Source organism: Macaca thibetana, chromosome 14 (assembly GCF_024542745.1).
Source record: "Macaca thibetana thibetana isolate TM-01 chromosome 14, ASM2454274v1, whole genome shotgun sequence".
Taxonomy (NCBI): domain Eukaryota; kingdom Metazoa; phylum Chordata; class Mammalia; order Primates; family Cercopithecidae; genus Macaca; species Macaca thibetana.
In genome coordinates, this window is record NC_065591.1 from 50,350,570 (window position 1) to 50,366,787 (window position 16,218).

Consider the following 16,218-nt stretch of genomic DNA (forward strand, 5'->3'; position numbering starts at 1 on the left):
AGCCCAGCCCTAGACTAGCACAGTGACATCTCTCCAACCCCTGACAGTCTCCTTGCCTGGGATTCTGAGCTGTGAGGACCACAGAAAAGAGGGATAAAGGAGTGGGACTGAAGATAATGCATTAGCCTTGAGTCCTGCTATAAATCCAACATAAACTCTTGTTCATGGATGCATAGGTGGGTGACAGATGGGTGTGTGGGTAAGTGACTGAATGAACAAGATGAGATAGAAAGTTGAATGAGTGAGTGAGGAATGTAAGAGTAAGAAAGTCAGAGGGATGGAATGGGCCATCTGTCCTAGTGCTGATGACATCTTTGAAAGGATGGCTCACCGGGCTTAGTAAGACCTACTTTCTGTATTCCTTTAAGCCTATGTCTAGTGCAGTGTTAGAGGTAGGAAGGAGGTTGGCAGCTCCTGACAAATGTGAATCATAAAGTAACTAAAGTTCCAAGGAGTCTTTCATAGGATTGTAAAGATATTTTATACAAGTACCCAAGGAGCCAAGTCAGGACCACTGGGAACCCCTTCTATCTCCTGTATGCTCTACAAACCAGAGATAATGATAGATAGGGAAGCCACAGCTCAGGGATGCCATTTGTGACTTAGCCACCTCCCCCAGGGACCTTCTTAGAATCATCTGGGAATTAGATGTCACCTGTCACCAGCCCCCCAAAAGCTCCTTAGTGACATCCTAATTTGTACAGAAGATGGTAAGGTCTCTGAGGGACAGACATTGTTGGCAGTCACCCCAAATGCCAGGTGTCCCAAAATGAATTATCATTTTCCTCCTCAAATCTACTTCTCTCCTCATTTTTATTCCACTGAATGGTTCCATCATCTGTCTGGTTACTCAGATGATAAATCTTCATTAACTCGTTTGTTCAACATATATTTGTGGCATGTGTCAGTAACATGGTACCATTATGCCTGCTAGGATAAAGTAATGAGCAAAACCAGACATGGTCCCAACCCTCGCAGAGCTCATCATCACATAGAGAAGGTAAGCTTTAATGATTACATAAGTAAATGTAAAATTAAGACTATGATAAAGCCTTGAAGGAGGTACATGATGTTTTAAAACTTTATAAAATGGGGTTGGACCTGGCCCTGAAGATTATGAAAGTGACAACTCAGTTGAGAACTGAGAGTAAAGAAGGAATTCAGTAGGTGGAGTCAGGAAGAGTGAGCATTCTAAGCAGAGGAACAGCAAATACAAAGACTTATGGCAGGAGGAGCCTAACAAGCCCTGGGGACTGAGACTCAGCTGAGGCCAGTGTGGCAGGGAGAGCCAGGGAGAGAGTGCTAGGTAGGGAGATGTCAGAGAGGGCAGCAGGGCCAGGCAAGCAAGACCTCGTAGGACTTACTAAAGAGTGTGGTCTTTATCTTAAGATCAATAGGAAGCAACTAACATACTTTTAAGGAAGAAAATGATATGAACATAGCTGAGTTTTGAAATGTGCTCTGGCTGCTGTGTGGAGAACAAATTGGAGGGGAACCAGTATGGATATAGGGGGACCGGGGGCTCTTGTAGTACCCTAGAAACATGAAGATGGTACCATGAACTAGGGTGATGCTGGTGGAGATGGTGAGAAGTGAAAGATTTGAGAGATATTTACAAGCTAATATCAACAAGATATGGGGATGGATTGGATGTGAGTTTTTAGAGAGAGAGGTGTTGAGGATGACCGTCAGGTCTGTCTGACTTGTGCAGCTACCCAGAAGAAGGAGTCATTCAATGAAATCTGAAATACCTGAAGAGGACCAGGTTTTAGTATGATGAAGAACGAAAGAAATTCTGTTTTGGACACATTGAGTTTGAGAGGCCTTTGAGGCATCAAACTGGGAGTCCCCCAGACTCCTTCATCTCCCTCACTTTATGCATTCACCAGTCACTGTGTCCTATTGAATTCCACTTCCTCTCCATTTGAACTTAGTTCAGGCCCTGGTAATTACTGTATGAATAATTAAAACAATCTCTAGGCTCTTTCTTCTTCCAATCCATCCACCCACCTCATGCTGTCTTCCTAAATGTCGCCTCCTGAAAGAGGCCCTTTCTAACCACCCAATCTAAAGTATTCCTACTCCATTACTCTCTATTGCAGTCTTTGGGTTTTTTCTTCTAAAAACATGTAACAATGTATTGTATTGGTTGATTGGAGAAATAAATATACATATATGTCCTAACTCTGTTTGCTAAGAGAGCATATAAATGATGACACACCAATCACAAGGAGCACAGGTGGCCTTTAAAAATCTTGGTTTCTAAATATCATTTTCCACTAAAAGGATCCAGTGCTCTTTAGACAAATGGCTAATTCCAGGGCTGTAGCACAGAAAGGAAACTGAGCCTGTAGCTTCTTGCTATAGCGAATAGTAAGGAAGAGCATAGAGAATTGTGGGGATGCATCAAAAACAAAGAAAGCCAGCTTGCAGAGCCTCCCACTAATCAAGTTTGGGACAATGTGAACAATGAAATAAAATAAAGATAATAATTGATTTATAACCCATTGAATAAATGAAGAATTCATGAGACCCTAGTGATAGGAAGGGAGGGAGAGAGGAAAGATTTTTTTAAAGTAGAATGCTAACTACTAAATATGGAAGAAATAATTGATTCAAAATGATCAATGATGCTAAAATCAGTGGGTATAAGTTTGATAAGGAACAGCTTATACATAGTCTCAAAGTATCTCGCCACAAATTACTTATTAATTACAGAGAGAAAAATAGTAATTTCACAGTGGAAAAACTGGCAGACATTATTCTTAAGCAAGTGATAAAAGCTCCCATCACCAGCACTGGGACAATCCCCACATCATGTGCTTGCTGATATGAAAACTGGAGAGGACATAACCTCACTGCAGTGGTATTCCTGCCCATAATGCATTGCTTGAATCTAGTCATGTGGAACCATCAACAATAACCAAATTGATAGATATTCCACATAATAACTGACCTGTACTATTCAAAAATATAAAGTTCAAAAAATAAATAAATAAAGCAAAAGAACTGCTCTGTATTCGAGGAGACTAAAGAGACATGAATTAATGCAATCTTGGACTAGATCCCGACTGAGGTGAGAGAGATGGGGGAGCCATAAAGACATTATTAGGACAGAATTGCACTGTGGTAAGAGAATATCCTTTTTAAGGAAATATATACTTAACATATGGGGGCTAAAGAGGCATCATGTCTCCAATTTCTCCTCAATTGATCAGAAATATAAACATTTTCATATGTATTCATATATAATAAAACAATAAATATATTATAAAAATATACAGTAAAATATAAATTATATAAACAATAAAAATATATGCAAATAATAAAAATATTTTTGTATGATTGGAGAGAATGAAAATAATAAAGTAAATGGAAGATCATGTAAACAGTTGAGATATGGATAAAGAGGGATTTCTTATACAACTCTTATACATTTTTATTATATTTGATATGTCAAAATTTAAAGTCACATAAAAATAGGAAGCACTCAGTAAATGTTTGTTGAATAAATAAGTGAGCCCATATCCAACCATGTCCCTCCCTTCTTAAAATACCTCAGTGCTTGCCCATAAATATGACAAAAAGTCTAAACATCTCAGGACAGCAATCCAGACAGGACTCCATACAAAGCTCTTTGTAACATCTTCCATCTCATCGCCAACACTACTGACCACCCACACCATAGGCTCCAGTTATGCCCAACTGCTTAAAGTTCCCCAAACTTACCACAGTAGGCAACACTTGTATGCCCTCGCACATGCTGGTCTCTCTACCTACAATGTCCTCCTCTTCCTGGCAACTTCCTGTTATCTTTCAAGATCCACACCAAGTACTTACACTTTTGGGAAGGCCTCTCTGACTGCCCCAGTTGGAGACAACACTTCCTTGCTGCTACATTAGAGCCTCCAGTACCTGCTTTGATCACGCCCCACAGACAGGCCTTTATTTGTTTACAAGTCTGTCTTGCCATATGGTCTGATTGCTACCTGAAGCCCAGGATATTCCAACTTACCTCTACCCCCAGCACCTTGCACAGACCCTGGCACAGCAAAAGATCTCAATTAATACTGAGGCATGAATAAATGAATCCGTTTTGGTTGTACTTTCTGGATCTTCCAAGAGAACCCTTAACTTTACTCTTTCATTATCCTCAGAAAATGCAGAGAAGTGAGAGAAATGAGTTCTCTCATTTTATGCACCAGGAAAGGGAGGCTCAGAGACGGTAAGTGACTTAACCCAAGATAATACAGTGTGCCCAAGGCTGAATCAGAGCTGGAATCCAGATCTTGTGCCAATCAGGCCAGTGTTCTTTCACAGAAAGTGGGTGGCATAGGAAAGAAGGATATTGCACTTTACGGTTTGCCTATTCTATGCCAGACACTGAATTTCAAATAGACTTTCCAGTTCTAGCACCACATTACCTTACGAGGAACCCCATTTTACAGATGAGGAAACTGAGGCTCCAAGTCAGATCCATCTGGCTGCAAAGCCCATGCTCTCTTTCCCACACATTCCCAGTATGTACTGCTCACCTCTGACCCTCCATCAAAAGAAGTGAGATGGCCTGAGCCGATTGTTCTGTCCCTCAACAGTGTCTTTAAATCCAGCACCACACACAGACCCAAAACACAGTTTACACCCTCCAACCACAGGCCACATTTCACATGGTTTCCAAACCCAGAATATTTGGTTTGTAAGACAAAACCTTCATTTCTCCAGCAGAAAGTGAACACTATACACAACTACCCAGCCAAACTGCTGACGCCTACAGACACTGCATCACACCAAACAGAGTCTAATCTGCCCTGAGACATCCTCAAAGCATCCAGGACTCCCCCAGAGTTTGGCGCTGAGGATACCCTGGAGCTGGGGGAGGGGAGATCAGGCCAGTCAGATGGCAGAGTCTGGCCAGAGGCTTGGTTCCCAGGACAGAGGTTGCTCCAGGAAAAAGTGAAGGCACAGAAGTTCAACACTGCCCACTCCATGCTGGTGGGGGGTTGAAAGGCAAGGGGAGAGATCCCCGCACAGCCCAGGAGGCCTTTCCCACCCCTTCAATCCCTGCTTCTCACACAGCAATAGTCTCCAGTTGAGGCTGGAAAGGCCAATGATGCTGATCATGTTCAGGTCCTGGAGACAGACGGAGAAGTCAAGCCCTTAGCCTCATTCCCCAATTTGCCCAAAGGAGTAGTTTTTCCTGCTTTGAAAGTCTTTGAAATGAGGGAGTTGCTGGCATCTCTCGTGGTCAGTGGACATTCACTACACACTCTGGAGTTAGACAGATCTGGAAAGCAATCTTTGCTAGCTCTGACCTTGGGTTAGTTGTTTAGCCTTGCTGTGTTTCAGTTTCGTTATATTTAAAATCGTCTTAACTATGTCATAGGGTTGGTGTAGAGGTTTCATGAATCAAAAGATGGAAAGAGCCTAAAAAGGAAGCTGGACAGTAGTCTATAATAAATAAACGTGAGTTACTATGAGTTGCCTTTCCTGCCCAGAAGTCCTAACCATCCCACACAATGCTCTTGCTGGCTTTTAAGTCTGTTTTCACTTGGTTAAGCTTAAAGCCCAGGGGCCAACCAGAGTCTAAATATTGTGAAAATTCAGCAGAGATGTGCTCCAGTCCTAGTCTTACCTTTTTAAGATGACATTTATCTGGGAGGGAACAAACACTTCACCCATACCAGGCGACCAGCACATTACTCAGTACCAGGCCACAGGGGATTTCCTCTTTCCTACCTTGTGATCAAATGCTTCTGGGAGGATGCATCTTGAAGGCAGGCAATGGCTACCGGCTTGGGTTGACGTAACACCTACTGAGAAGCAGAACCCCAATGCAATGCCTGAAAGCCCACTATTTGAGTTATTCTAATCATTCTTTGTTGCTAAGTTTTACCCTCAGGCTTTCTCCTTTCCAAACATGAATGGCCTTAGGCAGCATAAAATAATCTGTCTTGGAGTGAATTAGAAGTTTCAACAACTTTGCAACGTGGCTAGAACTCTGCCCTGCATTCAGATGAGGTGCACCTCTGCAGGTAAGAGGTGACAAATGACTCCCTGACCACTTAGCAGACTAGAGACACCATATGAGGAAGGATAAAGTGCTGAGCACTGGCCCATGGCCTCACAGACCCACGCAAGGAGGCAGTAAAGCCCTTCATGTGCTCCTCCACACTCTTAAGTCCAAGCTCTCATCCCAAGCTCCAGTTCTACAAGGGCCATCCCTGATCAGAGATGTTGTGGTCCATACTGGGGGAGGGCTCAGATCCAAGAGACACAGACCTCCCAGCAGAGCCCTGAGTTGGGCAGGGTCACATGAGGAAGGGGTGGCTGTGGGGCCAGGGCCAAGCTTAGGGCAAGGGTCAAACTCCTTCAGGCACCCAGACACTTGAGCTTTTGAGACAGGGAAGAGCTAGCAGCTGAAACACTCGGAGCAGGGGGTGTTTATCAATGGCCCAATTCATTCTCAAGTATCCCCCTTGTCTGAGCCAGCACAGAGATAGGCATTATGTCCCAGAGCTACCAGGAAAAAAACCTCCAAGACATCGTCACCAATTAGAGTCCAAAGGTACAGAAACCAAATTGAGACATATGGTTTGAAAACCAGATGATATATTTGAAATTGAGGATGTCCCAAGAAAATTCAGTGTGGTTCCCATTCCCAGAGACCAATAGAATGCTTAATTGCTGATTTTTCATTTATTTGTTCTGATTTCCTTCAGCAAAGGAAGTGGAAGTTTACAATTAAAAATGTGTATTCTATAAAGTTTTTAAAGCAGAAATTAGAAGTCAAAGCAATGGTTCCAACTAACATAGTTATTACAACAGAACAATATGATGGACTAAGAGCTTCCCAGCAACCAGAGTGAAAAGGGAAGCACAACGGGAAAATAATTCCTTCCCCGCCACCTTTATTCTGCTGGACTGACCACAGCCTGCCCTTTTTTAACCACTCCCAAGGGTCAGGTGTAGGATCAGGCCAAAGAAAACATAGATCCCAGCATTCCCCTCAGAAAGCAGTTGAACCCAACTTGCTCTCCTGCATATTAGAGGAGTTGGTGGGTGACAGCTTAGTCACCCCTTAGACCAAACCATAGGCATTAAGACAGAAGAAACTCAGGCCGGGCGTGGTGCCTCACACCTGTTATCCCAGCACTTTGGGAGGCCTAGGCAGGCAGACAACTTGAGGTCAGGAATTCGAGACCAGCCTGGCCAACATGGAGAAACCGCATCTCTACTAAAAATACAAAAATTAGCCAGGTGTGGTGGCAGGCGCCTGTAATCCCAGCTACTTAGGAGGCTGAGGCAGGAGAATCACTTGAATTCAGGAGGTGGAGGTTGCAATGAGCTGAGATCATGCCACTGCACTCCAACCTGGGCAATAGAGTGAGACTCAGTCAATGGAAAGGAAAGGAAAGGAAGGGAAGGGAAGGGAAGGGAAGGGAAGGGAAGGGAAGGGAAGGGAAGGGAAGGGAAGGGAAGGGAAGGGAAGGGAAGGGAAGAGAAGGGAAGGGAGAAGGGGAAGGGGAAGGGGAAGGGGAAGGGGAAGGGGAAGGAAAGGAAACGAAAGGAAACGAAAGGAAAGAGGGAAGGAGGGAGGGAGGGAGAGAGGGAGAGAGAGAGAGAGAGAGAAACTCAATACCGTCTTTCTAACTTCCCAACTGAAGGAGCACATTTAGTCTGAGTACCTCAATAAAGTATTCAGAAGGGAATAGCCATGATAGGACAGCTCTAGAAACTCTGCTAAGAAGAATAACACCACCACTCAGCTGGTATTTTAGGGCACCTACTCTTCCAAGCGCTGTATGGTGTGTGCCCAGTGGACACCGCGGCGAGGAGGTCATGGAGGAGTTTCTGTCCAGAAAAAAAGATAACTACTGGAAGAAAGGAGAGGAGAGAGCAAATGCCATCCCCCCACCAGCCTGTGGGAGGGAGACTCGAAGTAGGGTTGAATGAAACCAAAGAAAAAAAGGAATCAGCCTAGCTCAGTTCACTGTCCTCCCTGCCAAATGGTTGCCCTGGGACCCAGCCCAGAAGGGTCGCTGCTTCTCTGCAGCAGGTGTAATCCAGAGTATAAACTACAGCATGGAGCAAATTACATATGCAGAGCTCTGTCTCAGATCCCAGCCTGACCTGGCTTGCCTTCCAAAGGCAGTGTTTGGAAGTTTTCACTTCTAAAAGGGCAAACACTGCTTCTAAGTCCCAGAGCTTAAGGGACAAGATGCTCTCTGGCTGAGCTCCATGGACAGCCTCAGTTTCAGATTAAATGGAACCCCTCAAAGGCACCATATCACCGTCTGCCCTGACGCCTGCAGCCAAAGTCCCTGACTTAAAATATTCCCCACTGAGGCCAGTTTCTTAGACCCATTGTCAGAGGTACAAAATATAGGTTAAAAGGGGCAAAAGTTGGAGGAGGCTAGAGGCTGAGGGTGGGGCCACACCAGGGATACATTTGTGCATATTCATTGAACAAAGCGGGTGCATGTTGCATACATGTCGCTGTCCACAGGTATACATGTTGAAAGTATGTGAATGGTTGCGTGGCTATCCTAAGAAGAGTATGCACAAGACTGGTGCAATGGACAGGAATGCGTGTATGCTGAGCATGTGAGCGTGGGTGCACTGCGAGTGTTTGTGGGTGGCCATGGCCATCCTGTCTATTCATCCCCTGACTTCCTGCCTCTTCTCCTGGTTTAAGAGTGGGGTCCCGCAAGCTGCCTCCCTGACCCTGGTCTAGCCAGATTGGGTCAGTCAGAGTCACATTCACTCCAGTGTTGTGTGAGGGCTGAGCTTCTGCCCTGCTCCAAGCCCTGAGAAACCAAAGCCGAATGACCCACAGAGAAGACACCCCAGCTGGGGACAAGTCAGGTCACCTTAGAAAGCCTGAGTTCAGATAACACTCCCTAGCCCCAGCTTCTGCCTTCCTGGGTTCACTCTGGCACATCCACTCATCCACATGCAGACCGGCTCAGCTCACCTGGAGGTCTTCCTGCCACACACACACAGGCATTTCCACGGGTACAGACACAGTCCACCCAGGGCAGCAGGTGCCACACAGACAGACACCTGTGGCCCACTCCAGGCCACCACACACACTCTGAAACACTCGTTCACCCACACTCACACCCTAGGGCACATGCTAGAAAATTCCACATGTGGACATCCCACCCAGACACACTCCCTCACACTGGCACAAGCTCCCCTTCACAAGCATTCCCACTGACACACTTACACCTACTATCCAATTAGTCACAAATCTGCACTGTTCCCAACTAGGCTGGCAGAGGCATCACCAGCCCCTGAGTCCAGCTAGGGGAGCTGTCTACTTACTTAGCGTGCGAGAAAGGCGGGTGGTGCGTGCGGCCAGTGGTGGCAGGGCGCAGCTGGAGCTCCAGAGGCCGCGCGCGAAGTGGCCGCTCTGCCGGCCCAGCCTGAGGGGCCGCCCCTGGCCCCCGCCCCCCGCCCCGCTCTCCCCCACCCGCCCTCTCCCAGGCGGCCGCAGCCTCCCAACGACCTTCCACAGCAGCACGCTCCCTGCCAAGCCTTGGTCCCGCGTCAGCCCCGGCTGCCTGCAGTCTCCGCGGGACTGCGAGGCTATTTCGGTGCCCCTGGCGGGGGAAACATGGCGCTCCCTCCCATCTGCGGGATCGCTGGAATGGGGACGCGGTCAGGCCTAATTAGAGACCGGGCTACCCCGGGCCAGGAGGCAGGCACCAGGGTGATTGCCCGGGAGCCGCGGAGCCGTCCGGGCGGGGTCGCCCGCAAGGTGCCCCGCATGCCAACATCTGGAGAGGGGAAGGGAATGTGCCGCAATCGTTTCCCTTGGAGCTGAAACAAAACAAGGAGGGATTTGGGTACAGTTCACTTGCTCGGAAGGAGGAAGCAGCCCGGCTTTGATTGGTCCCAAACACCTAGAATGAGACGGTTTATTAACCGCAGGTGCTCCCCTCTGGAACCTTGGTCACACACACCTAAGTCACCCTCCACATCCTGGACCTGCCAGAAATGACCAGGGGTTGTTGCAGAAACTCCTTCTAACTTCGTCACATAAGATCAGACCCCACCCCGACCCCCGTCCTCGGCTCTGTGAAATAGCTAAATCTAGAAGAACTTGATTCCCACCCAAAAACTCTGGAATGTGGCATTATTGACCTGGAGGAAAGCTTCCAGGTCATTTCATACAACCCCCCGCTCCCGCCCCATCTTGCTATGAGTCCCCCAGAGCCCAGAGAATCTCGACCTATTGGAGGTCCTCAAGCAAAGGCAGCCCCCTGGTCTCCCTTGAGCCCTGTTCGAAAGCTTGAACTCTCTTATTGGCAGAAAGTTCTCCTTGACATCTAACCTAAATCTCTCACATGCAAACTATGTCAATTTGCTCACAATATGTATTCAGGGAGAAGGAGTTCGACTCCGTCCCCATGACAAAATGACCACGCCAAGGTCCTGCTGCAGCTTTCTCTTCCTTGATGCTAATAATCTCTATTTCTTTTTTCAGGCTCCGGCTGAAGCTGACTGCTGCTCCCTGGCTTCGAACACACAGTAGCTCTCTGACATTAACTCTCTTCCTCAGCTCTCTAGGGACCCAGGGCTCAGAAGATGGCCAAGCCATTCCTCTCAGACAAGCCAGCTTCGACTCTACCCTGCAGTCATCCAGAACAGCCTGATTCTACTCCCCAAGTTCCCTGAGAGGGGCCTCAGTTCCTGTCTCAACAAGTGCTGTCTAGGGCTGGGGACAGGGCTTGGTGCCACCTGGCTGGGCATTACCACTGAAACCGCAGTCTTACTCAAATGGGCAGAGTTTGCAGAATCTTCTCTCTGAGTCTGTTTCTGGTAAGGCAGGTGGTATGATAAGAATAGTCTCAGTCAGGAGTGGTGGCTCATGCCTGTAATCCCAGCACTTTGGGAGGCCAAGGCAGGTGGATCATGAGGTCCGGAGCTTGAGTCCCTCATGGTAAAACCCCATCTTATTAATAATACAAAAATTAGCTGGGTGTGGTGGCGTGTGCCTGTAATCCCAGCTACTCAGGAGGCTGAGGCAGGAGAATCAGTTGAACCACGGTGTTGGAGGTCGCAGTGAGCCAAGATTGCGCCACCGCACTGCAGCCTGGCAACAGAGTGAGGGAAAGGAAAGGAGAGGAGAGGAGAGGAGAGGAGAGGAGAGGAGAGGAGAGGAGAGGAGAGGAGAGGAGAGGAGAGGAGAGGAGAGGAGAGGAGAGGAGAGGAGAGGAGAGGAGAGGAGGAAGGAAGGAAGAAAGAAAGAGGTAGGGAGGGAGGGAGGAATGGAAGAAGGAAGGAAGGAAGGGAGGGAGGGAGGGAGGGAGGAGGAAGGAAGGAAGGAAGGAAGGAAGGAAGGAAGGAAGGAAGGAAGGTAGGTTGGTCTCCACTTCTTCCTCAGAGAAACCTGGTTTTGCATCCTGCCTCTACCACTTTCTAGTGATGAATCCTTGGACAAATCACTTAACCTCTCTGAGCATCAGTTTTCCCATATGTACATTGGGGAACATAATAATCTCTGCCCAGCTCATGAGGTTGTTGAAAGTATGAAGTGAGGTCAAGGATGTAAAGCACCTGGAAAACTAAGATATTTTATTATACGCTAGAAATAGAATGAGGCTTAGATCATAAACAGATCGATGTTAGCAAAAAAGCCTCAAAGATCTTTTTTTCCAGGCCCAAACTCTGTGTCTGGGTTTCAGGGTAAGAGAGGAACAGACTTGGTTTGTTAGATGTTCCCTGGAGGCACTTGGCATAAATGCCCCCACCCTCCCAATACACACACACACACACACACACACACACACACTCACATCCACGTTCCCAGATACGTACGGTACAGCACAGCCTCCTGGACTCCTGGACTCCCCATAGACCCCAGCCACCTGGACCTTTGCTGGCCGCCTCTCCATTGCTGGGGGGCCGCCTCATGGCTCCAGCCTTGGCTGCAGCAACTCCAAGTCTCCTTATAGAGGCCCCTGTAAACAGCTTCTCCCCCTTTGCCCATCCTTCTGGGCCATGGCCCTGAGAAGGCCTGTGACTCAAGGCAAAGCTTGTCCAAGGCAGTTCAGTACTGAGGCCGCCCAAGGGAGCTCAGAGTTGAAGCTTCCTCCCCCTCGACCCCCTCCCCTCTGCCTGCCTGACTTCTCAATGCTGGGCTGTCCTGCTTAATTCTTAATGGAAATTCCATCCCCGGCGCCGGCCCTAGTTGGCTCAGGGAGTCCAGACCTGGGCCAACAGCAAACTCCACCAGAGAGACTGGGCCTGTCTGGCCATATAAACACACTTAAACACACATATACATGTGTATATACACACACCAGCAGCAAGACATGCTCAGAGACATTTACAAACTCGGATATTCTCATCCAGACACATCCATATGCAAAGATAATATACATTCTACTCATTAACATTTATTGCATATATGAGAACTTCATAGGTATCAATTGCTCTAATCCTTAGAATAGTACTAGGTTCTGGTATTATCCCTATTTTACACATGAAGAAACTGAGGCCCAGGGAGGTTAAGTAAATTACCCAAGGCATTGATAATAATAGCCTAACACATGAGCACCAGGAACTGTGCTAAGAAGCTTGTGTGTATTGTTTCATTTTGCTGCCATAGTAAGCTTTTATAAAAGTTATTATTATCCCCATAATACAGACACAGAAAAGGGGGGCCAGGTGGTTTAAATCACCTGTCTGTGGCCTCACAGCTGGTGAGATGGAGACTCTACACAGATACACATGGGAACGCTTGTGGATGCAGAGAAAGACACACAGGTAGAACATGCTCAGAGGTGTACCCACAAATAGCTTATTTCACCTAAACCAAAGTAGGTGCCTCAGGACTGGTCCAGAGCTGTATCAGGCAAAGGTCCCCTCCAGCCTGACTCCACATTCTTCTCCTCTCCAAATGGCCTATCCCAGATCCACCAGCTTCACACATCACTTTTGGAAGGACAAGTTCAGACCTAAATGGACGAAAGACTTCAGGTTTACACTCCAGTCTGCCAGGTTCATAGTCAACCCCCAGCCGCAGCTCCAAATTGTTTCCCCCGTATCCCCTAGATAGTCATTGAAAGAAGCCTCAGCTACACTCTTCTGAAGGGATCACACTTCCAAGGAGGGAGCACCTCAGAGGCTCTGAGCACTGACCAGCCTCCAATGCTTGGATCCTGTCCTTCAGGCCCAGATGAATATAAACAGGGCCCTTGGGACAAGGCCTGTCACAGGAGCCCAAGCATCGGGTAGAACAGAGCATGTGTTGCCTGAGGGAGTTGAAGTTATACTGTAGGAAGATGGCAAAACCCTGGTGGAATGAGAGGAGACAAGGGTTGGAGCCAGTCCATTCCACCCTCTCCTGTGTCTGTTCCACCACATACTTGTTGTGGCTTATTGGCCACATAGGGGAGGGCAGAAAAGTCCTGTTCCTTGTGGCACAGGCAGTGAAGTCCTGCGTCCAGAGAGTTGAGAGGACAGACATGCAGGAGAGATCCAAAGAGTTCAGTCCACCAGGAGCTTATCCACTGCTTGAAGTTTCCATGTTACGCTAGATATCTCCAAGGGGCAGGAGGTGTGCTGGCCTCAGGCCTCCTTCTAAGCAGCCACAATAGAAAGTGCCTAAGAAGGCCTGTTATAGCCAGAGTAGTCTCTATTGTCTCTTGTAGTTTCCCCCATCCCCAACCCAGAATTCCTCAGTTGTTTCTCTTATCACAAGCTCATCCACCCTGTAGTCAGAGAAAATAGCCCATCATGGCAGTCCCACGGGGCATCAGCATTGGAAAAGAGTTTTTTGAGGGAGGAGTGCTTAATCTCCACAAATGAATAAGGAATCATGGTGATTCAGGCAATAGCTCTAAGAGGGGGAGATATTCTGAGTTGAAGAATTTGCATTTCTAAAACGTTCCCAGGTGATGTTGATATTACTGATCTGGAGATCATGCTTTGAGAACCGCTACTCCCTAGAATAAGAGAATCAGGGACCATCCCAGTTCAAAACTAAATTTCCAACCTAACTACAGCATAAAAATGATTTCTTCTGAAAGCTCCTTAAAGAAACAATGTACAATCCTGGGCCAGGAGCAGTGACTGACACCTGTAATCCCAGTACCATTTTGGGAGGCTGAGGTGGGAGGATAAGTGGAAGCTAAAAGTTCAAGACCAGCCTAAACAACAAAGCTAGACCTCATCTTTGCAAAAAATAAAAAATCAGCCAGGAGAAGTGATGTGCACCCGTGGTCCCAGCTACTCAGGAGGCTGAGGCAGGAGGCTAGGAGGAGGACTGCTTGAGCCCAGAAGCTCAAAGTTACAGTGAGCTATGATCACACCACTGCACTCCACCCTTGGCAATTGAGTGGGACCCTGTCTCAAAAAAAAAAAAAAGAAAAGAAAAGAAAGAAAAGAAAAGAATAGCAAAAGGAATTTTTAACCTTTTCAGCAGTTTGTACATTTCCTTGCCTAACTTTCCTCTTCCCGACTTCTGTGTCACCCCTGCCATCTGTTGGTGGGTCTTTCATGGCTCTGTCATGTCTCTCTCTGCCCCAGTGCACCTCAGGACAAAAAATGGCATCCTCCACTCTGTCCTCTACCTGCACAGAGAAGTTATCAAGATGAGGAACCTGCACAAAAATAGCGATGACCAGGCAGGCTCTCAGTTCCAGGGATGGAGATAAGAGATCAAAAGGTCATAGTGATAGCAGCTGAAATCCAGCCCCACCCTTAGAGATGGGCAATGGGCATGGGTCCCAGTACCCACAGCTGCAACCTCCAGTATCCCTCTGAGACGTGCACATCGAGATGCTGCCCTGCCCCTAGGATGGAGAGATAGGGCCCTCACAGAGGACAAGGAGAAAAAGTACCAGACAGTCTGGTGCAGATGCATCATTAGCTCACTTGGGCAATGGCTCATTTATCTCTCTAGGCCTTGCTCTGCAATTCTTTCAAGAAGGAAAATGTTCCCCAACTCCCAGAGCCAGTGTGAGAACCTGTAATATAATTAGAATGGAGAGACAGAAGGGACAGCAAAGCCCTCAGAGATCTCTGGATGCAGGGGTTCTGAAATTTTATGATCCACTAGCATCACCTGAAGGGGGGCAAAATGCAGAGTCCAAGGCCTCCATCAGTGGTTCTGAGTCAGTAGGTGGGTGGTGTGCTAGAGCCCACATGTACCTCTCTTCCCCAAAGTGAAGTTCAGTGACTTCACATTGTTAGCTTGAACTTGCCCAAAGTAGGAGTATTTATTTACACTACAGAAATTAAGCAAACACTATAAATTGGGATGTTTTGTTTTGTTTTGGAAAGTCTGTTGTTGGTCATTTAGCAGTACACCTTGGGACATTGTGGGTCTCTATTTTCTAGTATCCCAAGCAATTATGATGCAGGCCAACTTTGGTGATGAAGTTCTAACCCAAACCCCTCGTAGTACAGATAAGAAAACTGAGGCCCAGGCAGGGGAAGAATCCCAGTCATGGCCTCTGTAGTAAGCTGCTCAGTTCAGGTTGGTGGGAGCTGGGGAGCAGCCCTGCCTGTTTACTTGACGCAGTGCTGTGTATGTCTGCTCCACCAAATACCTGTTGAGGCTTATTGGCTAAGTGGGGGAGGGTGGGAAAGTCTTGTCCCTTGTGAGCCAAATAGATTACTTCTCATTAGCATTTAGAATTTGAACTATCTGACCAGAGTGCCCTGGACAGCAGAAAATAAATTCCAAGGCTGCTTTGCCCTTCCCAAACCTTAACTATAATCTGTTCCTTGAAATTAGAGAGATTCCCTAGTATCCTTCCAACAAAGTCCATGTGTGTCTTAGAGTAACAAGCTATATTCCCTTACTCACAATCAAAACTGTCTTCAGAAATGCAGCCACAGAGTAAATTAGTGAAAATAAGAACCCAAGATTCCTGCCCCTTTGTCTTTCCCCTACATCATGCCCTGCCCTAAGACAGGATGCCAAAGGACAAATGGTGATGCAAATATGCAACTCTCTGCGGTGGTGGTTTTCAAAGAGTAGTCCTAGACCAGTTATCTTGACAACACCTGGGATCTTATAACAACATGCAAATTCTCAGGTCTCACCCCATAAGGATTGAATCAGAAAATCTGTCACTACAGTCTAGCAAGCTGCATTTGAACAAGTCTCCCGGGAGATTCTGATGTCTGCTAAACTTTGAGGAGAATTGCTCCAGCAGGAGGAGCCATAGCTTTGCCTCCCTAACAATGAAATAAAGT

General features: G+C 47.1%; 1 protein-coding gene across 1 annotated transcript in view; it reads right to left on the reverse strand.

Annotated features, from left to right (window-relative positions):
- INSC (INSC spindle orientation adaptor protein) overlaps window positions 1-11,968 on the reverse strand; it is a 133,026-nt gene extending 121,058 nt beyond the window's left edge. The window contains exon 1 of the mRNA XM_050759415.1: window positions 11,827-11,968. Coding sequence (XP_050615372.1) covers window positions 11,827-11,922 — 96 coding nt within the window. The 5' untranslated portion in view covers window positions 11,923-11,968. The remainder of the gene's footprint in view (window positions 1-11,826) is intronic.
- Window positions 11,969-16,218: the final 4,250 nt, after the last annotated feature.